Source organism: Morone saxatilis, unplaced genomic scaffold, assembly GCF_004916995.1.
Source record: "Morone saxatilis isolate NCDOM2014 unplaced genomic scaffold, NCSU_SB_2.0 Contig3, whole genome shotgun sequence".
NCBI classification, from domain to species: Eukaryota; Metazoa; Chordata; class Actinopteri; family Moronidae; genus Morone; species Morone saxatilis.
The window spans coordinates 10692252-10717379 of NW_023339873.1; the positions used below are offsets into that span (position 1 = coordinate 10692252).

The 25128-nt window shown below is 40.1% G+C and overlaps 4 protein-coding genes across 4 annotated transcripts in view; 2 read left to right on the forward strand and 2 right to left on the reverse strand.

Moving 5' to 3' along the window:
• Positions 1-12277, forward strand: part of ncmap (non-compact myelin associated protein) — a gene marked incomplete at its 5' end in the record, with an annotated part of 12507 nt that extends 230 nt beyond the window's left edge. Inside the window, 3 exon segments of the mRNA XM_035674397.1 lie at positions 9499-9605; positions 10078-10162; positions 11243-12277. Of these exon segments, the coding sequence (XP_035530290.1) occupies positions 9512-9605; positions 10078-10162; positions 11243-11522 (459 nt within the window). The 3' untranslated portion in view covers positions 11523-12277.
• A 362-nt stretch (positions 12278-12639) lies between these two features.
• On the forward strand, positions 12640-16064 carry tmem234 (transmembrane protein 234). The gene is made up of 5 exons (XM_035674681.1): positions 12640-12867; positions 13233-13384; positions 13476-13542; positions 14685-14777; positions 15102-16064. The coding sequence occupies exons 1-5, from the start codon at positions 12855-12857 to the stop codon at positions 15209-15211; spliced, it is 435 nt and encodes a 144-aa protein (XP_035530574.1). The 5' UTR covers positions 12640-12854; the 3' UTR covers positions 15212-16064.
• Positions 15928-22109, reverse strand: dcdc2b (doublecortin domain containing 2B). The gene is made up of 15 exons (XM_035674680.1): positions 21991-22109; positions 21494-21791; positions 21253-21304; positions 19709-19779; positions 18970-19101; positions 18742-18876; positions 18599-18638; positions 18397-18462; positions 18053-18224; positions 17836-17945; positions 17661-17729; positions 17098-17169; positions 16907-16975; positions 16717-16794; positions 15928-16604 (listed from the first exon to the last, which is right to left on the reverse strand). The coding sequence occupies exons 2-15, from the start codon at positions 21772-21774 to the stop codon at positions 16545-16547; spliced, it is 1407 nt and encodes a 468-aa protein (XP_035530573.1). The 5' UTR covers positions 21775-21791; positions 21991-22109; the 3' UTR covers positions 15928-16544.
• A 683-nt stretch (positions 22110-22792) lies between these two features.
• Positions 22793-25121, reverse strand: iqcc (IQ motif containing C). Its single transcript, XM_035674307.1, has 5 exons — positions 25040-25121; positions 24711-24854; positions 24293-24632; positions 23819-23940; positions 22793-23036 (listed from the first exon to the last, which is right to left on the reverse strand). Exons 1-5 carry the CDS (start codon positions 25079-25081, stop codon positions 23001-23003), a joined length of 684 nt encoding a protein of 227 aa, XP_035530200.1. The 5' UTR covers positions 25082-25121; the 3' UTR covers positions 22793-23000.
• Between the last annotated feature and the right edge of the window lie 7 nt (positions 25122-25128).

A 25128-nucleotide genomic window follows, 5' to 3' on the forward strand; every position in this document is an offset into this window, starting at 1 on the left:
GTGTGTGTGTGTGTGAGAACTGGGGTTCTCCCAGACATAATGGCGGGACAGCAGGTGAGTCTCAGGTGAAAGGGAATAGCTCACATTCCAAAGAGCTCTCAGATTTAGAAATCTACTGTTATTGTTGAACTAGTGGAACAACACAGAATTACTCTGAGTTAGGAAGATTGAATTTCAGTTCCCAGCACTATCTGCCTGTGTGTATCTGTGTATCTCTTATTGATAAGTGAGTGGTGGAACAGCTCTACTATCATCTCATCAGTTGCCACTACGTTGTAGGAAAATATGACCGCTGTTTGTATGGAAGCGCTGCATCGGAGCTCACCAGTGTCAGTTTTCATGTAATATAAGGGGCATTGTTATGACGTATTAAGCAGTTTGGGTTAGATTTGTTTTTATTCTAAACAATAATGTGTAGTTATATGATGAGGGGAGTTGGCGTTGTAGTTCTAAGAATAGAAAGGTTACCTATTGTCTAAATTACGCTACAGTCACTCCTGTAAAGGTTAATTACTATGTCTGCATTCCAGCTACGCCTAACCAGCTTCATTTACATTTAGGCTGGGACAGTGGCCAGTTTATACAGTTTGTATACAATTAGGGTTGTTGAATTAAATAAAAAAAATAGTTATTTATCATTTATTTATTGGCCTATAGGTGTTTTTGCTGAATTTCACGTAGAGAATCAATGCTGGCCCTGTACAGTGCTATTGTATGTGCTTTCTTTTATTATAATGTTCAACTGTGATAAGCCTTGTTTGATAATAGGCTTTATTTTCCAGCCGAAAGAGTGCACCGTGCATGCCAACAACGTTCAAGCTGCACCTCTTGCTTGAAAGTTTTGTCAGGATGCTAAACTGTAAATGGAAAGTATCTTTATTATCAAAGGCTTAGTCATTTAATGTGGTATTAGTACTAGTATAGAATTATAATACTCGTGGGAAATCAGAGTATCCTCAGTGGAAAATTAAAGTCCAGACAATTTGAGCAGGTTTCTATCACGGTAATATCCACATTAAAGGAGATTAATCAGATTCCACCAGACCTATAAATAACTTTTAAAATCCCTTATCACAAAACTATTTCAGTTCAGGTCTTGAGTCCTCATGAAACAAAAGTAAAAATAGCTGTCTGTGGTTTACTCACATAGATGTCCTTAATTGACAGAACTAGTTTAAAATACATATAAAACTAATGACCACAGTAAATAAACCCAGAAAACCTGTCTCAATATGTCAGCATTGGATATTTAACATTCCTCCTCACAGTAGCTGTTAAGTAGCTTTTAAAGTTATAAATAATTTTAACTGTCTAATACTTTTGACTTTTAATATGTATTAATAATAATAATGATTTTAATTACCACAAATATGAACACCTTCCACTTTACTTTACTATTAAACACTCATCAGTCTGTTTCAAACTCAGCCAATTTAGACAGTGACTGGATCAGTCAAAGCCTTTTTTTTTTAAAAAGCACTGACAATAATAATGGTTTGTTCGTTCAATTGCACCACCTGCTTTCTATAAATATCCAATTGTCATGCTTTTTCGCTTTACTCAGGTGACAGTAGCCCATTTAAATGTTCACTTTTTAGATATTTACTGGGCAATGCAACCTCACAACCATCACAACTACACGTTTACTGATAAAGTCCAATGACTTAACAGTACTTCTGCTTTGATTTTCTGGCTATTAAAACTCATTCCCACACTAACATGAGCTGAAACACAACCATGATTTATTACCCATTTGCTACACTCGTCTTTTTCAATTACCCAGTTTTTAAATCTCTGATGTCACTTTACGTCAATAACAGGCTACTGTACGCTGTGCCAAAGACCTGTCAGTGCTGTTGCAAATCCTGCGGTGACTGATGGAGGTCGATAAAAGTCATAACTGAATCCCTTTTTAATGTGACATCTGGAAAACAAATAGTATGGGAAATTTACATCTGACGTGATAAAGATGACCTCTCTGCTGTGACTGTATGCTTGCTCTTCCAGGGCTGAACTAATAGCTCCAACCTGTGTCTTATTAACCTGCTTCAAATTGACTGCTCAAATATTGACTCCGACCGTCATTTGATGAAGGTCATACTTTAAATGTGTTTATGAATGTGCGTGCAGGAGCCTGTGTTATATCCGAACGTGCGTAGAGGGGAAACGGCTGAGCCGGTCTACAGCTTTGTCTGGCTTTTCCTTGTATAAAAATAGGAAACTAAATTGTTCCTGTTCTACTTTGAGATTCCGCTCTCTGAACAGACCAATAAATGATTTGTTTACTGAGGGTGGAAGAAAGGATATTGAATCTGCAGTGTGAGCGAATAGCTGCAATTTGTGGAACAACAAACAAACTATTATTACAGCAAGGAGAAGACCATCCGATGAGGAAATAGATACTGCCGTCAGAACAAAGTGATCTGATTAGTTGTGGTTACAAATTCCTTTGCCTAAAAACAAAAAGTATCTTTAAAGTCTGCATAATGATCATGTAGTCAATCTGTAGTAGCAGAGACAGGCCAGTGATCTGCACTGTTACCTCACAGGAAGAAGATCCTGGGTCCAAATCTGCATTTTTCTGTAGTTTTTCTCTCGTGGCACCTACTTCCTGCCATTGTCCTGGATCAAACCACAGGCCCTAACTGGCACTTGAATTTGAATTTCCCTTTTGTTATCGTGACATATGTTTATTGCTTAGGGCATTTCCAATCTGTGATTAAACTGAGTTGATTTATGCTGTTGGGTTTGTTCCCTATTAATGTAGCAGCTGAAGTGATTCTGTGCTGTGTGGTTAAAGGAATACGTTGACATTTTGGGAAACACATGCTTATTTGCTTTCTGGTTAAGATGAGAAGAAGTCTGACGTTGGAGCTGAGAATCACATCTCACCCGAGTGAAACATGTTCCAGTACTAGTCTGAAAACCAGGCTCTAGCCAGGTTAGCAATTGTTAGCAATACCAGTTGATGACAACGCTGTATTTTAGTCATACAAATGTCCACAGACAGAAGTTGTACAGTACTGTGTGTATGACTGATTTAATGAGACACAAAAGAGCTACTAAACCGTATATTATCACAACTTTCACTTAGTTTATGCATGGAGCATTGGATTGGATTTTGAGGTCAGGGTTGGTGAGGTTCTTCTGACTTTCCTGGTTGGAAATCCGACTTCAAGGGGCTGACTGGGAACTTGGACCTCCCAGTTCAAATGGAGTGCACCATAATACCATTCAAATCTGTTAAATATGAAAGTGGTATCAATCTCTGCAAGACAGTTAATAAGTATATTTCCCCAAATATTCCTTTTTAGGAATCATAAAAGCATCTACTCCTTTAATATAGCCACTTTTGGCATCCAAACATTTTCTTTTGGCTGGTTGTGCAGGTCAGATTTGACTGAATTTGAAATTTGAATGAATATAAAGAGCAATTGGCAACTGACAGCAATTCTTTCTAGTCCTCTTCCACATAGTTTTCAACTAATGTTAATTTGGAGCGAAACCTTTATGTCATATAGTTATATATGTTATATAGATCTAGAGAGATGACATCTCCTCACATACAATCTAAGAGGTTTGAATGCAGAGGAAATTAATTAGCCAATAAATTGAGTGGAATCTCTTTTGACTTAGAGAAGCAACTTAGAAGCAACATCTTTCAAGCATGTATTAATTAGCTTGTGTTCATTGTGTAATACTTTTGGCAATGTGCAGTGCTCGGGGCAATTACGGTATGTGCTATTTATCTATATCTCAGGAAGTGTGTCATGAGCTGACTGTAGCATGGTGTGTAGCATGGTGAGCAGCATGGTTGCGTATTGGAGAATGGGGTGTGTTAACTCTGGGTGTTTCCTCATCTGACGGCTCTCACGATCCTTACATGACCTCTACCACGCCAAACCTACACCTAAACCTAACCTGCAATCAATCTGGTGCATCACCCACTTCTATCGACACACTCCGTTCTGTTGAAGTTAACACAGCCACCCACTATGGATGAAACACCGCCATGAGCCAGGGCAACAGTTGGCAACACTAATACATCTCTGTACATATAAAGAGGCCAGTACTAATAAAAAAAGTGGTTTAGTCAACAATATGAATTAAATATTTGGTTCTGTTATAATAACTGTGTGCTGCTGCAGCAGTTTGATGTTGACAGATAAGTTTTTAATAACCCAGTTTTGCTAGAAGATGAAAACTAATTTTCCTCCTCGGATAATGAAGATTACCTATTTATCTATCTTTTGCTCACTCCTCATCTTTTCTTGAGCTTGTACTCTGATCCCCGGCAGAATCATGTCGTCCTGGACAAGAGAGTTTTTGTTAGGAGATAGCAATAACCCACTGCAGAGGCATCACTGCCGCTGTGGCTACAACGCAGCACACAAAACATGAGCAGCTCAAAGTCAAATTACATTTATTGACACAATCAAAACTGCCGTTTAAAGGCTAGTTTCCAGATCATTTTAGGGGGCGTGTATTGAAACATCCTTATTGGATAGCTTGTTCTGTCATCCTTTACATGTCCAGTATGTAACATTCAGGATCTATTGGCAGAAATGCAATATGATATTTATAGATGTGTTTTTATTAGTGTATAATCATCTGAAAATAAGAATTGTTGTGTTTTCAATACCTTAGAATGAGCTGTTTTTATTTACAGAGGGAGCTGGTCCTCTTCTACGGAGGCTGCCATTATGAACCACCATGTTTCTACAGTAGCCCAAAACGCACAAACCAAACACTGGCTCATTTATCGTGAATTTTGTGGCCTCTGTAGTTTCTAGATGCCAGTAAATCCTACACACTGGTCCTTTAATGCAGCAACAAGAATTTATTTTAATATGAACATACCAGTACAAGAGAGTACATACAAACGAACTGTCAATGAGCAAATTACCTGCACCTCTCTTCAATGATGATCAAGTATTGTGCTGTTTTTTCTTGTTAGACTTGCTTGAGCTGCTGAACATACTTCTGTTTTGTACCAAACAACATTCCATCACTGAAATCAGCCAAATACAGGTACAATATGCATCTTGTGTACATACATTTATCAGGGCAAGGGTAGAGTGTAGAAGTGCTGTGTAGAAAACTGATGTCTTATCGTGTTTTGTTTTATTCCTGCATCAATCTCTGTGTTTGTTTGGGTTTTTTGTTTAAACACCACATTTACCCTGTTAAATCTCAGTTTGTATGTATTCATATTTACTACAGCTGACTGTAACAACAAACACAGGTAAAATCAAATTTGTGATTTTAGTGCTAAATAAATAAAACTAACTTGACTGTTACGTAACCTTGCCAACATCAGCTAAATACTGTATTGTCCACCATGTTACCAAAGCAATGGTGTTTCCAACCTTAGCGTTAGCCACTTATCAGAAGCTGTCACCTCTGCAAACAGCAAACATGATATATGTCGTTACTAATCGCTGTGCCTAATAGTATGTCAACACTGGGAGAGTTGGTTATGTAATATTTGCTATTGAGCAGGAAGCTGGATAAGACGTACAGTACGCACACAAGTATCGGGTACTGGCTTCAAGTCTCTGTTGTCAGCATGTAATTAAAATTCTTTTTGGTTTTCTATCACATCTGGGTGAGAAACAGTCAGAGCCCTAGTTTGTGGAGTATTTTCTATCTAATCTTGACCCCATTACAGGCAAGTGTTGTCTTTGTCTCTGTACATTGGTGTCATTTAGGTGTCCCAGGTGATGAGTGTCACATGTATGGGGTTGTAAATTGTCCTCTTGCAATGCCTCCAGGAAATGCACAGCTTGGAGGTGAAATGTAAACTTTTACGCTCCATTAATGGTTAAAGGCTGTGTACACAAGCCACTGTATTTGTCCATACATTACACGCTGAAATACAATATCCAGATCCATCATACAAAAAGGAGCCAAGAATCTAATCTCATAGCCTGAACTAAAGTTGCTCAACAGCAGGCTACAACCTTTACTAGTTAAGAAATATAACATTCATTAAAAAAACATGTATACAAATGAGGAAAGCATGTTTTAGAAGAATTGTTCGCCATTTTGGTAAATATTTGCTGAGAGTCAGATGAGAAGATTGATAGCTGGAGCAAGCGGCTAAACAGTTAGCTAAGCTTAGCTCGTCTGTCCAAGGTTTCTGCCTCTTAAAGGGAAGTTGATCCTTGCCACCGTCACCAAGTGCTTGCTCATGGTGGGAACTGTTGGGTCTCTTCCTTTATAATTGTACTCTTTTAGAGTACGGCCTAGAAAAGTAAATAAAATTGAATTGAATTGAATTGTATAGCAAAAAGACTGGAAACAAGGGGAAACTGCTTGCCTTAATCTGCCTACTGAATCTGTAGAAAAACTAAAGCGTTCACAAGTATTTGCCATTCTACCAACAGCAACAAATTACTCAAAATCCAGCCTAACCAGCAAATTTGTATTTTTATGCTTATGGTTTTTGCTTAGTCAAAAACCCGTTTTAGAGGTGCTGCTAGTTTGTTACCTTTGGACAGATCCAGGGTAGTTGTTTCCCCATTTCCAATCTTTACGCTAAGCTAAGTGGCTGTTAGCTGTAGCTTCACATTTACCATACTAACATGAGAGTGGCTCTGAAAGAAAGCGAATGAGCGTATTTTTTTTTACAAAATGTTGGAAGTATAGAAAGTGTGTGTGAAAGAGAGGAGAGAAAGTGTGTGAGTGCGTGTTATTCAGAACTCCTACCTTTTCATTGATAATGACAGGTTCTTTGTAATGGCACCACCTTCACACCTGAAATGTAACAGTGAAGTCTGTGATATTTTATTCTTTCGTGTGAGTATAGGTCTGCTGTATCTCTAGCATTTTACTAACATGACTAACTTTTTTTATATTAACGCTGTGGTTTCTTATCAACTTAACAAGTTAGCGGTTTTAAGGGTGACACCAGTCTGTCAGCCACCTCTCATTAATTTAACTGGTGGTTTTTAAACTTAATGACATTCAGCGGTATCTTCACAGGCAGCGATGGCTTTTGCATAACTGTCTTGGGAATTTGAATGTAATCGATAAAGCAGTTAATTTAACCTAGAGACGCGAGGGATGGGTGCTGTGTGTGTGTGTGTGTGTGTGTGTACGTGTCTGTTCCTTGTGTCGGGTTTTCCAGCTTTTTATAGCTGATGCAAATTTTGTCCGCTTGAGGCACCTGTACTGATCGTGCTGCTGTGCTTCACTCCCAGCAGACACAGTGCAACATCACTCCAACTCATGTCTTTATTGTAGAAATGGTTTAATGCGATGACTCTTTCTCCATCTGTCTGCTATGATTAAGAAGTTTTGTTCCAAAAATAAGACGCACATGTAGAGCCTATAATTTCTCTGACAGTTTAACAAAATGATACGTTAACACACTGCATGACTTTAAGACTAGTCACGAAGAACAAAAGGATAACTGACCGCACATTAACAAACCCGCCAGCTAAAACATAACGAAAGGTATTTTTGGATAGACTCAATTCTTTTATATTCTCGGGAGACATGTCAGGCGATATAATCAAATATGATCATTAAAATTAAGCTTTTCTAATTAATGACCACCTCTCTGACTCACTCTTGAATGACTCATTATGTGCTCTTTGTTTTACGTCACACTACGTGAAAAGAGGGCGAGAAACTCCCATGATGACGTGTGTGTAGCTGTAGAGTGGTAGAAGTGGAAACTGAAGTGCAGGTGACTTCTGTAAAACAAGGGCTACCTATAATCATAATTTATTGTTTTGGTTATATAATTTAAAAACAAACTGACTGCAGATGTTATCATTTTGTGTGAAGTTTGCGTGGCTTTCTATCTCTGAGCATGCAAAGGCATGTTATCCCAACTCAGGGGAAGTATCAGTAACAGGGACAGCCCTGACCTACAGCCGTGTGTGGATTGTTTCCTGAACAGTATCAGGCATCCTCCTAAATGACAGAGGATCTCCGCGTGACACATAACAACTGCAATACAGTAGATTAGATCGAGATAAAAACATAAAAACACAATGGAGCTGCCCTAATAGTCTCCCTGAAACTCCCCGAGAATGTGCATTGTTGATTAAATGAGTCATGATTGAGAAATCACAAACCGCATTAACACATCTTTATATTAGGACGTGTTTATCAAGTTCCATTATAGGGTTCATTTGAACAGACTGAATTTAATATTAACTGCAGACCGATGCATAGGAAAGATGTTTTTGATAGTTAAAAATCTTTATTTAAAATATCTATTTATTTATTATTGTCAACAAATTCTATGACAACAGTAATACATTTGCAGCAGAAAGACATAAGAGGAATATACTTAAAATAAACCACAATGCCCATGTTTGTGAAAATGAATATGTCACCCAGTGCAAACATGTGTGCCACTGATGTGTTTTTAATTGTTTTTCAACAATTGAGATCTATGACACAGAGGAATAAGTGATATTAGACTTTTACTACACAGACTTGTTAGTACTGATCATTTAATTTCATCAATTCAGACAGTTTTTGACCTACCTATAACCTAATTTCTCTTAACTTATTGCTTAAACCCTATTGGAAACACCATTTACTGAGTAATTCTAACAAATCTTGAAATATAAGATCATATATAAGATAATGATTTAATAGGACATATTTAATGTATATGTTATTATTATTATTATTTCTTTTATTTGAACAGGGACAGTGCACAATAAAACATTAACCCTGTATATAACAAGGAGAGATGCATTGCACCGGGTTTTAGCAAATTGCTATTTTCCACCCGTAGTCCCTGGGCAGGTAAATGGAACATACAATATGAATTAAAAACAATTACTAAATTCACAATTATGCAAAATTTCAATTACAAAAGTTATGAATACACACATTCCCACATCATTAAAACAATTAAAAACAATTTACCCCCCCCCCCAAACAAGAACTGTATCAGCACTGCAGCACTGCTGTAACATACTTATCCAACATGTCTGAACATTACCTCCTGGTCTGTACTGGCTCAAATCTAAAACCACAAATGTCTTTGTAAAGCTTTAGCAGGCGTGACAATAATGTCTGAACCTGCTGTGTGATCTCAGAACCAGCTGATAAAGAGCAAACAGCGAGCTGCTCAGTTGCGTGTTTCCATTCAGTTTCAGGTCAGTCGTATGGGGAGAGGTTTGTCACTGCAATTTAATGATGTAGACATTAGCGCATGTCCCGCTTTGATTTTTATACATCATGTCAAGTTGAGGATCCTGATTCCTGTGGTTTCTTTAGATGGTTTATTCATTGATGCCACTCCCTCTGCTATGTCACTGTTGTTTATATTAGTTGTTCTAATCTTCTATTCCCATATTATTTCCTCATTCTTTTCTTGTTGGGTCACTTAATCGGTAGTGTGACTCAGGCAGAAACAGTTTTAACCTTTAAAATACTCACGTAAATGCTGTTCTGTTTTATCAGAGAATATTCAGTTGACTAAATAAGTGATTTTTTTTGTTGTTTATTTGTTTGTCTGTGCAGGTTATTGCTGAAGATGCAAGCCTCAACTGTCTCACCTGTGACCAACACTACACTCCTATCAAACACGACCAACGTCACAAAGTCCAAAGAACAAATACTCATCCAGAGTAAGGATATGTCAAGTGTGTGTGTGTGTGGGTGCATGCCTGCATTGTGTTCCTGTTCGTGTTTTGTCCTCCTCGTCCTCTTCAATTGGATATCGACAAAACACACCCTTGTGAATGACATGTTTGTTGTGGACACTATCAGATCTAAGCGTCCCCCTATGGCAGACATTGAAATAAATAAACATCAAAGATAAGTCGAGTCTCATAAATAACCTCTTGCGTCATGCAGTCAGTCAATAATGTAGATGGTTTGTACAGGAGTGGCACCCATTGCATTTAAAATATTTGCCATGTTCTGTTTGCTTGTGAGTGATGCCGTTGCTAAGCTACACACTGCTTCTGCAGGACAGACAAAATAAGTTGCACAGCGAGGAGCCAAGGGAATGTGTGAAACCTGCCAAATGTAACATGCAAAACCCAACCCTAAAAACATGTAAATTTTTTGTTTTTCCTGTTTCTCTGTGTCTCGCAGGTTCTGGGGCGATGGTCGCGGTCATTGTTATAGGTATCATCATCATTCTCGCCATTCTACTGATCATCCTGAAGACATACAATAGGTAGGGACGCATTCCTGTTTGACAGGGCAATTCCTGCATAGTGAATGTCACGAGCCATGAAACAAACAATCATACTCTTTTTATCCACTTCAATGGCTGATCAGGCTCCTTTATCCTTTATCTTACAGTTTGTAACTTTTTTTAGCTTGTGACCCTTTAAAGTGACGCTTACTCACAGCCCCAGTTCACAGGTATACGTGTCCATGAGTTGGACATATGTGACCTGTTCCTTTCGGCATGACTCTCCCTTTTTAGATTGTTTTTTGAATTATTTTTAGAGGTAAAACGATCCAGTATTACACAATGTTTACAATATTTCTGACATACAACTATTAGGCATTATACTAATTACATTATTTGAGTCAAGCAACTTTGTAATGTTTTCCAGCCAATGCCAACCTGAGGGTGGGGACCCCCCAAGGGGTCGTACCAGAAACCAGTGGGGGTCACAAAATAATGAACAGGAGGAGATAACTAAAAGCACGTCTTCTACACAAAAATATATGAACTGCTCACAGCTAATTGACATATTGAGATTGATATGAGATGTGAAGTGATGAGAGGTCATATGTAGGCATTGCTTCATTTTTGGGGGACATAAGCCAAAAAGGTTGGAACTTCATCAAAGTAATGGGTTCTCTTGCTTATTCATAGTTTTGACTAAAAAAATACTTTTTTGCCTCTTTTTTGGTGACTACTGCGCCTGGTACCTTTAGTGGTTGATGTAATAAACCTACTAGCAAAATACGATTACACAGCTAGAGGGAATATCTGACCTATTTATATTTCATTTCATTTATTTAATGTTTATTTGATAGGGACATATGCAGTATACATAGAGAGTTGCATTAGAATTATCCTATGCAATATATCACAGGATTTATAGCTACAGCTAATTTCCATCTCTAGAAGGGACATAAACCATTGAACTGTTGAACACACCCTATAGAGCACTATTACTGGATATCAAATGTTGTTTTGCTAAATAATAATAATAAGAATAAGAATAATAATAGCCTACTGCATAGTATGTGAGTGAAGTGAGACTGTTGTTTAACATCATGGTTTAATTCTTGCCAGGCGGACACATGTGTCCAGAGTCCTGGGTACCAATGGCTCCAAACCTCGTCAGAAACTGTCACAATCCACAGTTCAGAGCAACATGCCGCTGAGCACCATGGGAATCAGCTCTGTGTCGGGCAGCCTTGTCAATTCCAACCCAGCCTCCGAGAACGGCTTCCGGCTGCCCAGGGCTGAGCTGAACAGCGTGGAGGAGAACCACATAGAGCAGTCCAGCACCAACAGTGGATCCACCGTGGTCACCATACACGGCGCTCCGTTATTATTAGAAAACACATAACAACAGAACTGTGGTTTAGCCTCACAACAGGCATTGACTGATGTGTTGTCTTTGTCCGTGGCTGCGTGCTGTGTGCTGACTGAATCCTGTGGAAACTCAATCTGTGACGTCAGTGTTTTCTCACTGTCACAACTGAGCCACTGCTGGCGACTACACGGACAACAAGATGTCCTTTTGGTGTGCAAAATACACATCGTGAACAAAAACGGTACATAACATAAACAGACACCAGGGACTGCATGAAGGATGTTGCGTGATAGAAAACGGAGACTCTTGTGAAGACTTGCTTTTGGCTACAGTCAGTGTTCAGAGTGTAGATGCCATACGTTTCTTACTGTTTAATTCAATGAAGAAAATGTGTAGTGAAGACAGTAATGGCTTGACAACGTTGCTATTAAGTGTGTACATTTCTGTATTAAAGAGGACCACATAGGTTCACGAGTAAATGTAGAATTAGTCTAAACTTCAGAGAAGACAAAGACAGTATGAAAGAAGCTGCGTTTGAGGAAAATATGTTGATATTGCAGATTTAACAATATTCCTTACAAAATCTGGTTAACCTTGCATTATACTGTCTTTGTCTTCTGATCACAGATTAGGTTTTGTTTCAGAAATATATAAAATGTGTTGTTTTTTTACCTTGTATAACGAAGACACCACAGAAATGTTTTGTGAAACATCTGGGTGTCAGCCTAACAGGCTGATGTGAATCCTTTTTAGTTTGACGCCAAAGGATTTTGCACTTTATTTCCGTTGCTCTCTGTATTTGTATTGTTTGTGGTTAAATAAAATGAGATGAAAATAAAATTTAATATTTCTAATTGTGGCTGACCTGTTTGATTAAATCAAGTGTCATTTGCACAGAGAACAAAATGATATGAAAGGAAGGAAGTTTAAAATCATTTGAGACTTCAAAGTGAGCAAAAACCTAAAGAAAACAGAAATAAATAAATGAGATTGTTCATTATTTTTTTAAATGAACGTCAATAACTGCAGATGAATGTTGTAAATGTGCTTTTAGTTATTGCTAAACCAATGTGTTGAACAAGTTATTGCGCCCTCAGCTGGTGTCTTTTGGTACGACAATATAAACAAAAAAAATCCTAAAGCTGCATTCAACAAGACAAGAAATGTTGCAAAATGTTCAGTTTACGAATGAGAGCGTCGTCATAACATCGTACAGTTGCTGGATTTTATTTGAATCAGTTGTAATTGAACCTATTATAAAATAAATGTATTGAATAAATAGGTTTTGAAACTGTCTATTTAAGGATTGTTCACTAACATCGGAGCTAAAGACCAGTCTTGAATGTGACCTTAAACCTGTTTACGATGGTGACCGTAGGTGAGTGGCTAACAAGCTAATTTATCCTCTCAAAAGTATGATTTTCCCAATATTATAACATAGCTTTTGTATTTTGGTATCGAATATATATTCCTCAGTATGTGCTTACTTTTAGCGTGAATAACACAGACGTAAACCCAAACACAGCTAACATCTTAGCGCTAATGCTAAGGAAGTCAGCTCGCTCACTGTTAGTTTGTTTTCAGCTCAGGCGCTAACTGCACTATTTTACAGTTTGCCCTGCTTTTATCCGGTTGCTTCGTCCGGGGTAAACACACGGTGTCATATAACAATGCTAGCAGCGTATGTGTGTTGGATGTGAGGGCACAGGGTGAATGTATGTATGTGTTGGACGTGTGTTACAGTGGAGCTGCTGAGTCTGCTGCTGGTGTCGGTGCTGTGGGGCTGCAGCAACCCGCTCCTGAAGAGAGGCACAGAGGGGATAGAAACTGTGACCGAGACCAACAGGCTCTCACAGCTGCTGGCTGAGCTCAAGTTTCTTTTCTTAAACCTCAAGGTAAATCCTAAGACCCGTTCTTGTTTGCCGGTGTACAGGTGTACAGTACAACCGATTTTAATTGCACCTTTCTCCTTGTGTTGCTGCCCAGTACCTGGTCCCATTTCTGCTTAACCAGAGTGGCTCTTTGGTCTACTATTACACACTGTCCACCACAGGTGAGCAATCCACATTATAGCTTCTACAGGAGAGAATAGATTCAGTTGTACACAAGTCACAGTGAAAGGCTGATTTTAATGTGCTGTGCAATTATTTATTTTTACACCATGCCACTACATCACATCTGTACAACAGCTGTATATAGTGTACATATTGTTTTCTATTTTCATTATATCTTGTATGTTTATTTAGTTGTGTAATGTGTATTTAATTGTTTTTCTTATCTGCTGTGTTGTATCTGGAGCTGCTGTTATGTGTGAATTTCCCCAGCGTGGGATCATTAAAGTCTATCTTATCTTATCTTATCTTATCTTAGGACAAGAAGACATGGTGTAGCTAATAAAATGAACAATAGCTCAGAGTGTGCCAGTGAATCCTCCCTGTGAGACAGTATGCACTGTAAGAGAAGCCTGGAAGTGACTAATCTAAATGTAGCGCAGCCCACATTAGTGTTATTAATTACACTTCCTGCTATGACAAGCCAAAATGCATTCACAGCAGACACGACTTGTCATAGCAGGAATGCATAGGCAACTCTTCACAGTGTGACAGTGAGCCAGTGTGCGCAATGCAGGGACCCCTGAAACTGAAGCAGCTAAATGGAATCAGCCCTTATGATATGTCTAAATGTCCTGTGGGAGAAAGGCCTATGGTGGAAGTGAACTGCTGCAGGCTTAAACTATGTGTTTTTACCACAAGCCAGCATGCTTAGACAGCTAAATGGAATCTAGTTAAAACACTACCTCCAAGGTTATTGAACCTACAATTATTTTTGAATTTACTATAATGGTAATGCCAATACACATTATAAAAATAGATCCTGGTCTAGGGAACCGCAGCTTTCATTATAAAGAACTGATATTACTGCATGTGAACATTTAAAAAAGACCGTAACAACCAATTTCTCCGAATTTCAAAGAGTACATATCCATTTACAAAGGTGGGTCTTTAATATGCACGACCTGGGTTTTATTTAAACTAATCATTAGTCTTCATTAGGAGCACAACATGCTTTTCAGGTCAATTTCCGATTCATTTTGTACAGAGATTTGCATCGTCTGTGTCTAGCAGGACACACAGGTTTGCATATTAATTTGGTAGCAGAATGTTCAATCCAATTTTCTCCACTTCTCTCATCCAGAGCTATCGCTCGCAGTTCCCGTTGCCAACTCTCTCACCTTCCTTTGCACTCTGCTCACTGGCAAGTTACTGGGTGAAGAGTTTGGAGGCAAACGTAAGTGACTCATTTTCGTGAAACTCAGACTCAAACTAGCTTGCTGTTCAGTAAAGAGGCGGCCACGCAGCATTTGATATTAATGCCCACGAGGACAAATGTAGGATCCGAAAAATGCTGATGACCAATTTAGTACTGTTACATAAGCAATACATTACTTTACTTGCATGCCAGGACATTATTGAGCAGTTAATTCCCTCCTGTGCCTTTCTCCGCTCTCTGAAAAATACAGTACTGCTTGCTTTCTGTTTTTTAAAAGCTGCTTTTTTTTTTTAAACTTTCCTTTTCTTTCATATCCTCCTCCACACCCCTCACTCTCTGCAGAGGCTGTCACGGGAATGTTCCTCACCATGGCTGGCATCACTCTGTGTGTTATAAGCTCCATTGTTGACAAAGACTCTGGGAAGCTGAATATGACGCAGGCTGTACAATAACAATAACCCAAATCAGGATTAAAGCAAATTCTCCTACGCCTTCAAGTGATTCCTCAGCAGGAAAGGAAAGGAAAGGAAAGGAAGGCAGAAGCAGAGTCGGAGCAGACCAAGAGGGGGTTGTTTTAGATTCAGACGGCGACTCCTTAGAGCAACGGTTCTGGTGGGAGAATCGTGCCTAAATGAACTCAGCGTGAGCTTCAAAAGACCTGTCCAGAAACTCTTACACCAAGTTGAAGGGGAAGTGGGTTCATGCGGGGTTCACCTCAAGACTAGACTAGATTTATGGCACTTGCATAGAAGTTGGCGGTTGTTAACTTTTAGCACTCTGCTGCCCTACCATGTGACTGGCATCTGCATAAATGCTATAGAGGCCACATACAAATAAGGCTGGGGGTTTGAAATGGACCAATTAGATCTAACCTCCCAGTTTTAACAGGGACATTTTACTGCAGCTGCTTGGGGAAGAACAGGACACAGGAGAGGACAAATTGCTGTATAGCTCGAGCATAAAGCTGTTTTTCATACTTATTTTCCTCTGGCCCTCCTTCTCCCCCTGCTGGCTTGTATAAATGATGTATTACTGAGGTCGATATACCACTGCTATTTTGTAATGTTCTTTTGCGAAGAAAGGACTTAGTTGTTAGGAGTGAGTGACCTTGTTGTGTGCACTGTAAACATCTGAACAAGTTGTTGAGAGTATAGAAATAACAGCAACGTACATAGTAATATATATCTTTTATTCTCGCAGTATTTAATTCACACAAAACACTGTACAGATGACTTTACTATTGTTGCATCTATTCAGCTTGTGATGTGGCTGATATTTTATTAATAAATTGTTGGCTAAACACGACTCGTTGTGTTATTGTCTCCATCATTGATTTCTGCAAATCAGAATACATTCACGCTTTAAATGCCCCAAAATATTGTTTTGTATGTACATACATGGAATAGGTTGCATCATCTACACAATATCTGCATCAGAACTGAAGAACAGGTTGGACACAATATCATAAACTGCTGTAAAACACAACAAACGCAACCTTTGTGAGGTTTATGATGCCAGAAGACTGTCGTGGATTGTATCGTACTAGAGTTTATGATGACGTGTCCATCTCCTGTAAGTGTTTTGTTCTTATTTTGTCTGAGTGTTCACATTTTTTGACACAAATTAATGTTGTTACTTGGCTTATTACCACAGTTTAAGTCACACCAATTTAATCAAACATTCATTTAGCCGAATAGGTCATTATAGAAGCAGTAATGGCTGGGTTATCTGCTTCGCCTGTGTGACTGTCGTGCCTGTGCGATGGTCCTTGATGAATGTGCTCTTTCACCACTCCTGGTGATGGTTCTGTTCTACTGCAATCGAAGGGGTGTCCTGTGCGCTCTCCTGTTCAATCAAATTATTAAAACAGCGTAAGAGAAAAAGCAGTCGCATGCTTTCATCAGGGTGCCAAGAACTCATCAAGCACTGTTTTATAATGTGAGGTGAGTAAACTTGCCTTTTCTTCCCTGTTCTTTCCTTCAGAGGTGGGTGACAAAGGCTGTGCCTTCATAGACGTCTGATTCAGCTCAGGCACCTTTAGAAAACGGAGACACATTGATTGCTGACTACGTTTTTGTAGTACTCAATGTAAGCTGTTTCACAATGTCCTAAGCAGTTGGCAGCTTGTGTAGGTGTGTGTACTGTACCAGTGTTTCAGCAGCAGGCTCCTCATCCCTAACAGAAGTTTCTGTCTCTTTCACACCATCTTCTTCAGCCTTTTACGGGACAAAAAAAATAATATTCTGAACCCATTTAAACATAAAAAAACGGAACCTTTTTATTAGGACACGTGTAATATGATTATGTAAATTTAACCACCCACTCACATATACTGTACCTGCTTTCCATTGTGTTTGTGTAGGTGTTCTCCCTCATTGTGCTGCTCCCTCTTTATAATTTGTGCGTGTCTCTTGAGAAAAACAGATTTAATGTAATTTAATGTGTTTTTTTTTAACACATCCAGGATAGTAATAGACAGAAATAGACCAAAAGGGGAAATTATAGGGAATGTTTGTGTATTAGACGCAGGAATTTATAAAATGGCTTTCTGGACTCAAAAAGATGAGGCGTTTTCCATTTTCGGATGAAAATATGTCCTTTAATGTCACATATTCATCACTCACATTTCAACTTTCAATTGTGTAGACTATAATTTACAAAAGGACGCCTAAATGCATGAATACGTAAATGAATTTCTCCTCCAGACAATCATGGATCCATCTTCTGAAATTGATCATTTTCTAAATTACACCCTCAGTGTCCGTCAGTTATGTAGAAAAATTGCCCTACGCTGTAGTTGAGAGTGAAGGAATGGGAAAGTATTGGTATTTTTTCATTTAACTAAGAAGACAGAAAACAGATTCAAATGGGAACATAAAAAATTGTTTGATTGATGCCTACCTGCTGTGTGTTGTGCAGAGGGTCATTCTGGTTGTTTAGTTCCTCGTCCTCCACTATTTCTGCAGCTCTCTTTGGATGGAAAATGAGAGACATCTTTCAATTTGCTCTAAACATATTTTCAGGAATCAGTGTACCTCCTTCAGTGATGAGAAGTACGCAGTAATAAGGCTGAAACCTGGTCAACAGGAAGCTCTGTAGCTGTGTTTTCGTCCTCATGCACTTCTTCGGCCCCTCGCACCTCCTCTCTTCTCTTCCGCCCCGCTCTCTTAAACACGCTGGGCTGGACTGTAATAAGCAGAAATAAAAAAAAAAAAGCTGCTGCTGTAACACAAAATGAATTGCACTCATTGTGTACACAAGGAAGTAAGATATATAAAATTGGGCACACTGACCAGTTCCATTGCTGAGTGGGGGTCTTGGCTGTCGTCGGTTGTTGTTGCGGATCTTGACGGGCCTGGCGAAGAAAGCAGAGGCCTCATCTGCTCCTTCTCTCCTGCTCCTCTGCTGTGCGGCTGCTGGACCTGCAGCCTCATCTCCTGTCGACTTCACCCTGCGACCGTCGGACTGAAATTCACAGGATACAACCGAATAAATATGTGTTACATATTGACAAAAAAAAACACACCCTCTGCACAGTTTGTCTCACTTGAATGTGTTTGGCAGTGTAGAAAACAATTAACAGTCCCAATATAGCTCTGGTGGTGTGAATGCAAGACTGGAGGATTGCTTGTTTTACCTCGGGGGAGTCGAGGAGAGCTGAGTCACTGTACTGGTCCTCTGGACCGCTTCCTGCTTTCCTGTTCTAGGAGAAACACAGACAGACACATACAAGGCAGCTGTCACATGTTACTGCTGTAGGCTGCAGAGTAACGACGCTAAGATTGCAATTTTAAGACATGAAAGTAAGGTGAGTAAATTACACTACTAATTGAAGGTACCTCATTTCTCCTTAACAGCCTTCTCTTTCCTGGGTAATATCTACAAAGAAAGAAAGAAAAGTCAGTCAGAGAGCAGAACAGCACAGATGCACATAAACACACATTCTTAAGACACACTCACAGAGGGCCGTGCATGACAATACCTCTCTGTAACTTTTGAAACCAACAGCTCCACATATGGAAGTTTCTTGAACCTCTCAGTTCCCACGGCAACATAGTAGTGGCCGGACTCCAGCTCAACAGCTGAGGACACAGTTGCTCCTTCCATGGAGCACAACCTGAGGAAAGCACAGAGGTTATATTATAGTTACTGGATTTCTCTCAATTTGTGTTCCTCAGGGTGTATGTGGATATCAGTCAGTGTCACTGACCTGCGCACAGCTCCGGTTCTTAAGCTGACCTTCTCTGTGACCAGACTCAGGATCTGCTCCAGGTCCTGCCGCATGCTCCGAGGAATGATGAATCGGAATGGCGGACACAGGAGATCTCCGTTACGGAAAACACTGAACAGAAAGGATTGGTTCTGGGTTTGAAATTCTGTCCTAAATAATACATGCCCATATGTACACTGAAACATATGATTGGTTTCCTCATGTTATTCCAGTGTAAGAGATGTTACTAGTTCTGTGGAAAAATGAATTCTACAATAAAATAAAAAATCAAGAGGGTATCTTCCAAAGTTTTACTGCAAAACTTATTTTTGTTTCCCTGGACAGTGTTTCCTTACTCTGCAGTCATGCTAGTGCTAGCTCTGAAAAGTCAAAGGTTCACTAAAGTTATTACAATTCCTCCTGAGGGGAACATGAACATGGGTACCAAATTTAGTTGTGGAGACATTTCAATCAAAACTACAAATGTAAACCGGCATGCGAAAGGAATGTCAGCGGATTACCAAAGTCATTAGGATTCCCCCTCTGGGAACCGCTGTCTGGACAATAATGTCCATCTCAATCTGTTCAGTAGTTGAGATACTTCAGTCTGGACCAAAGTGATGGCCCCTCCGAGCAACCATCTGACATTACCATCCTTTAAGCCATAGCATTGTAAATTTGAAAGATACCCATTTAAAAAAATGTGTGTGTATGTTTGCATGTAATATGTCCAACTCACTGTAAAATGCAAGGTACAGGTATAAACCTCCTCCATTTGGCTGAGACATTTGGCCTCTGGGTTACTTTGGCCTGTAGAGGACATTCAGAAAATCACACGCACGGTACCGCAAAACATCATAATGTCATTTTCTCTGCAATATTGAAAATCACCTCATCAGTTTTAAGTCACCCACGTCCTGCACATCAATTACGCCGCACGTCCATCACAGCAAAATCACTTATTCCAAAAGTGTAAATGACTGACTAACTATTCTGCTCATGCCAGCTCAAGTGCTGCAGCCATGGAAACTAACGTCACTCCGAGACTTCTCCGGTGGCACATTCACAGGCCGTGTCTGATCTGAGGGCTCCTCTCGAAGCTTTTACCCACATCAATGAAATCTGGAGCCGATATCTGTGTCTTTCTGATAACATAGCTGGACTAAATCAATCAACTCCGAACAAAACAGACATTGATAATCTTCCCTTATTGTTTTTTTTTTTTTTTGAACTGGCAGACATTTAATGCATTTACAGTGTCTCTGAGCAGAGGAGGAGGCATGGGGCAATGAATATGGGCATTAGGCCTGCCCAGACATGCACACAGCCCTGATAACACTGTGCTGAAGCATATCTCTTTGTTCCACCAGCGGTATCAAACACAACTCGCATACGGACACACTTCCTGCATTGCTCCACAGCAACCACAACACAGGCATGTGAGACTTTAAAACCCAAAGACCCAGCTTTCCAAATGGCAGACACCCAAGGCACACACAATTACTCTCCACTCCTTTTTTATGTTTTTCACAAAAGTAACACTGATGGCTTAAGAGCACACTCTGTCTGAAAAACCAAGCGATCATCCCTGCCAGCTGGTCAGAATACAAAGTGAGCACTTGTCAGCATGAGTGGCCATGTGTGTGCACTTGTGTGTGAAATCAGTTTTGTGTGGACGTTAAGAGAGCTTCTGCCTGCATATTACTACCATCCTTATCACCCTGCCCTGCCTGCCTTTCAATGCACAAAAAAAGCTTCAATTAAAACAGCTAATAGTTGAGTTCGGATTTCTGAGGATTTTCTTGATGAAAACGATCAAAACCTCTGATACACTCTGTAAATTTCTGATCTCTGATGATATCCAGCTGTAATTACTGAAACTATTGCCATGAGATGCTTAAAAGGGCACCCTGCAAAGCCTGAATGACTGCTGATGGACAGCACAATCATTAGCCCATTGTTTCCGGTAATTTACATGACAACCAGTGACATCAATGAGAACGTTAAGCGCAAAGGGTGACACACACACACAAAGTGCATCTAATCTGACTAATGCTAGCATAACAATGTGTCGTCACAATTGCAGGCAAATATGAGCTTGTCTCGGTAATGGAAAATCCTGCAGTCATTTTCCTCTTTGATTTGGCTGCAGTTCAAATGGATCAACTTGATATGAGTGCGGCCTGGTGGTGCATTCCTCCTGGTTAGACTGGGATTAATGAGTGATGGAGTGTGCTGCTGGCCTTAAAAGAAAGCTGGCCACATTACAAAATAAAAGCCTACCTGGGTTTCTTCACGGGTAACAGGATGCTTTTTCATTCCTGTGTTCAGGTAACTGTACATGAAAACAACAGATATGATCAAGAAAAAAGTGTTTTCATCTCTTTTCCAAATACCAAAAAGTACATTATGATACATTCTAAATCCATTTACTTTCCTTTAAGAGACAAAAACCTTCCTGTAAGAGCATCTGTACATTAAAATAATCCTTAATACCATTACAGTAAAAGGCTTTTGTACTCACTCCAGTTTCTTGAACCTTTCAAAGCCAGCAGCAACATACTGGGCTCCTGTCTGAAGGTCCTCGAGGTCTGAGACCCTGTGGCCCTGTCTGGGGGTGTACAGGGTCCTGATGGCAAGCGGAGCACCGATGCTCTGGGTCACTTCAGTCAGAAAGGCTTCCATGGTGGCCACCTGTCGCTGGTTGACCACGAACCTCCGTCCACTGTAGAAGGGGTCTCCATTCCTATACACCACCACACTCTTCACTGGAGGCAGTGTTGTGGCTGCGGTGCTGGCAGCCATCTCTGAGCCAGCTGTTACTGCCTCAGACACACAGTAAAAAAAAAAAGTCTGTTTGATCCAACACGTAATTCTCCCCACCCCGTACATTATCATTCCATCAGAGTTGCATTTTCTGACCATATCCAACACCAGATACATTCACATACTTAAGTCACACTTGCTCACAAACCACAACACAATTACGCTGATCCACACAGATACTGCTTGGTCACTCACAAGCCTGGTTGAAGATGATGAAGACGAGCAAATAGTGGAATTGAAGGCAAAGGTGAAAATCAGTCCTTCTGTTGTTGTGGTCTGTCTGGACTCCCACGCACCCACGTTCTGCACTCTTTAGTCCCTCTAAACACCACACACACATCGTCACACGGTGGTGAGTATTTCCTGGTTGCTATGGCAGCGTAACAGCAATGACTGGCTTTGTGGGCCAAACCATCGGCAGCAACCACAACAAAAGAGACGGACAGAGGAGGAGAGAATGGGTGGGTCGCTGTGTTGTAAGCTGAATCAATAAGATAACCTCGACACTCAGTTGTCTGTACCCCCCCCCCCCAGAAAAAAATAACTGCCACATACTTCATGCATCTGAGCATTACCAAAGAGCAAGAACCAGCAGGTGATAGAAGCATCGCTGAAATGTCTTAAATGATAAGTATAACATTTAACAAATGCAACTTTAATAGCAGGACAATGCAATGATTTTTTTAAGCCTTTTTCCTGTGGGTTCTCTCTAATGACATTAATTCCAAAAGACCTCAGCAGCTCAATAGGAGACAGTCATGTGAATATTTGTAGGCAGAATTTCCTCATGTGATGATTGAGAGCTCATTCATTGTGATCCAAATAGGAAATTTGAGCTTGTGTGTGTCACAACACAAACTTGCTCAGAGCCGAAGATTCTCGACTGAATGAACCTTCTTCCTACACAAAAGCAAAAACCTCAACCTCTCACAATTTATGCTGTGAGGACAATATCAGCAAAACCCACTGCAGTGGAAACAACAGCAGTATGCAGAAAGACTTTTTAGAAAAAATATAATTTATTATTTTTTTTACAGTAACAAATAACAGACACAATGTACACGCGTCACCAAACACATGATAAATACAACTGAAAGCAATTTATTTACTGTGTATAATATATAAAATAATAAAACCGGTGCCACTTGAGTTCCACTCAGGTCTTCAGTCTCACATTATCAGTCCAGTTCAGATTACTTCTGCTGTCAGGATACGCTCAGCCTATCCTTCAGTGACAAGTACTATAGAGGGGAAGAAAGACGAGAAAAACAATCATTTAACATTTGTTTTCGTGCCAAGTTTTACCTTGTGAGTGTGCTACCTCCCAGTGAATGACAACAACGACAACAAAGTTTGGGATTATGAAGTTATGGAAAGTATTACATTCATATACATGTATATTTCAGTATAAAAGCTTTTTCTTGTTAATTAAGGTTTTCTGTGTTTAAAAATTGAACTCTATGGTGCGTGGGTATATCCGGCTTTCGAGAGATCAGTTTACATTAAGTGTTCTGTGTGCACTCCACATCTTGGCACCTTTGCACCGTCTGGAGCTGCTGGGTGATTCATGGAAGCGGTGATGCAGGATTCATGAGGACATTCATTTTGTTAAGGATAAATTAACGGATTCAATTGTCACACAGTCTGAGTGCAAAGGGTGCAGGCATACTAAGAAACAGTGTTACAGGTTGATGTACACTGGTCAGACTGTGGGAAAATAACAGGATGAATCGTACACACAGCTTCCGTCTCCATATTTGTTAAGTATAAGACATGTTGATGGTACTCAATAAGTAGCTACAAATGCTGCATATACGCTATGGTCATTATTCAGATACAGATACTTACAAGGTAAGTACTTTTCTAGAAGAACTGATGCTTCTTGGATCCACTTTACTGACTTATTTTTAAGGTCATTAAATAAATTCTAGTCCAGCAGCAGAAGCAATTTTCTTACAGCAGGAGACTGCCACTGCTGAATAACTGTAGGAAAACACTACATCTCTGCCTTCCTCGGCCGTACCTTTTTCCTGCTGTCAATGGCCTGTTGGAGCCAGAGCAGCTCCATGGTCAGGGTGTTTCTATGGAGACGCAGGGCCTCCGGGGTACAGGGCACCTCTTGGGCCAAGCAGTACTGCCGGGGACCTGAAGGAGGGAGGACAAACCTTAAAATGAACAAGAAGGGCAGGAGACAAGTCTGTTTGCAACCACAAAAGTGCAACATGTGTTCCAAGTTCCTGAATCCTGTAGGTATGAACTGATTTACTATACTGACTTATTATTTTCTTAAATTATTTTCTTTCTTAATCTCCTGGAAATAGTGATGTGTATTTTTCTGTATGTATTTTATTTCTGCAATTTCACAGGCTTAAGTGATTATGAAAATAACTTTTAGTTGAAGCCCCAAATAAGATACAACACTGTACCTCTGTTATAAACGATAAATGGGGACACAGAAACGTACCGGAAACAACACTATTATGTGCACAACTCTCACCTTTGTGAGAGTGACCATAGCTCATGTCCAGCTCCAAACTGCTCCAGACAGTGGTATCACCTGTGCTCTCCATCACCCCTCCATCTTTTGCCCCCACACTGTTTCCTTTATGCCCCTCTGCATCCCCTCTAACATTGCTGCTAGGGAAACTGTCTTTAGAAGAAGAGGCCCGTCCTTCGGCTTGTGAATCGTCTCTCTCTGCTTCTGTCTTCTCCAGCGGAGCACGATGACCTCCTCTCTCCTCTGATGCTGCTGCTGGGCCGATGGGACTGTCACAGACATCTAGTCCTGGATTTGAAGGCTTGCTCTCAGATCTGCAGGGTCGCAGACACGGGCCGTCCTGGTGAGGCGTGAGTAAGAGAGCATTACATCCGATACAATCACACCATCTTAAACACTCACTGTGTAAGTGACTTACAGTGTCTGTGAAGTGGGGAGTGGGGATAACCGTCTCCCTCCACTGTAAATGAGTCAACCCCCCATCAGTCTCTCTCACGATGTCTTCAAAGTCTTCTCGTGCACGACGGACTTCGTTTCTCACCAAGTATCCACGTGCAGATGCCTACAGAGGAGGACACAGTTACAGTTACTATAGTTACAGCAGCCTGGTAGCTAACGGCTAGTTCCTATTAGCAGCTAAACAGGCTTAAAGAGCAAAAGAACATTTAATTGTGTATTAGTGCCGGTATAAAGACACAACTTGGTGCTTTACGACTCGAAATGACGCTAATTAGATGCATTAATTACCTGAAAACAGGTGAGTATCTTCTCCCATTCGCTTCTGTCCATTACTATGGTAACATGACAGCGTTGCCTCGGAGAGCGGGAGATGAACT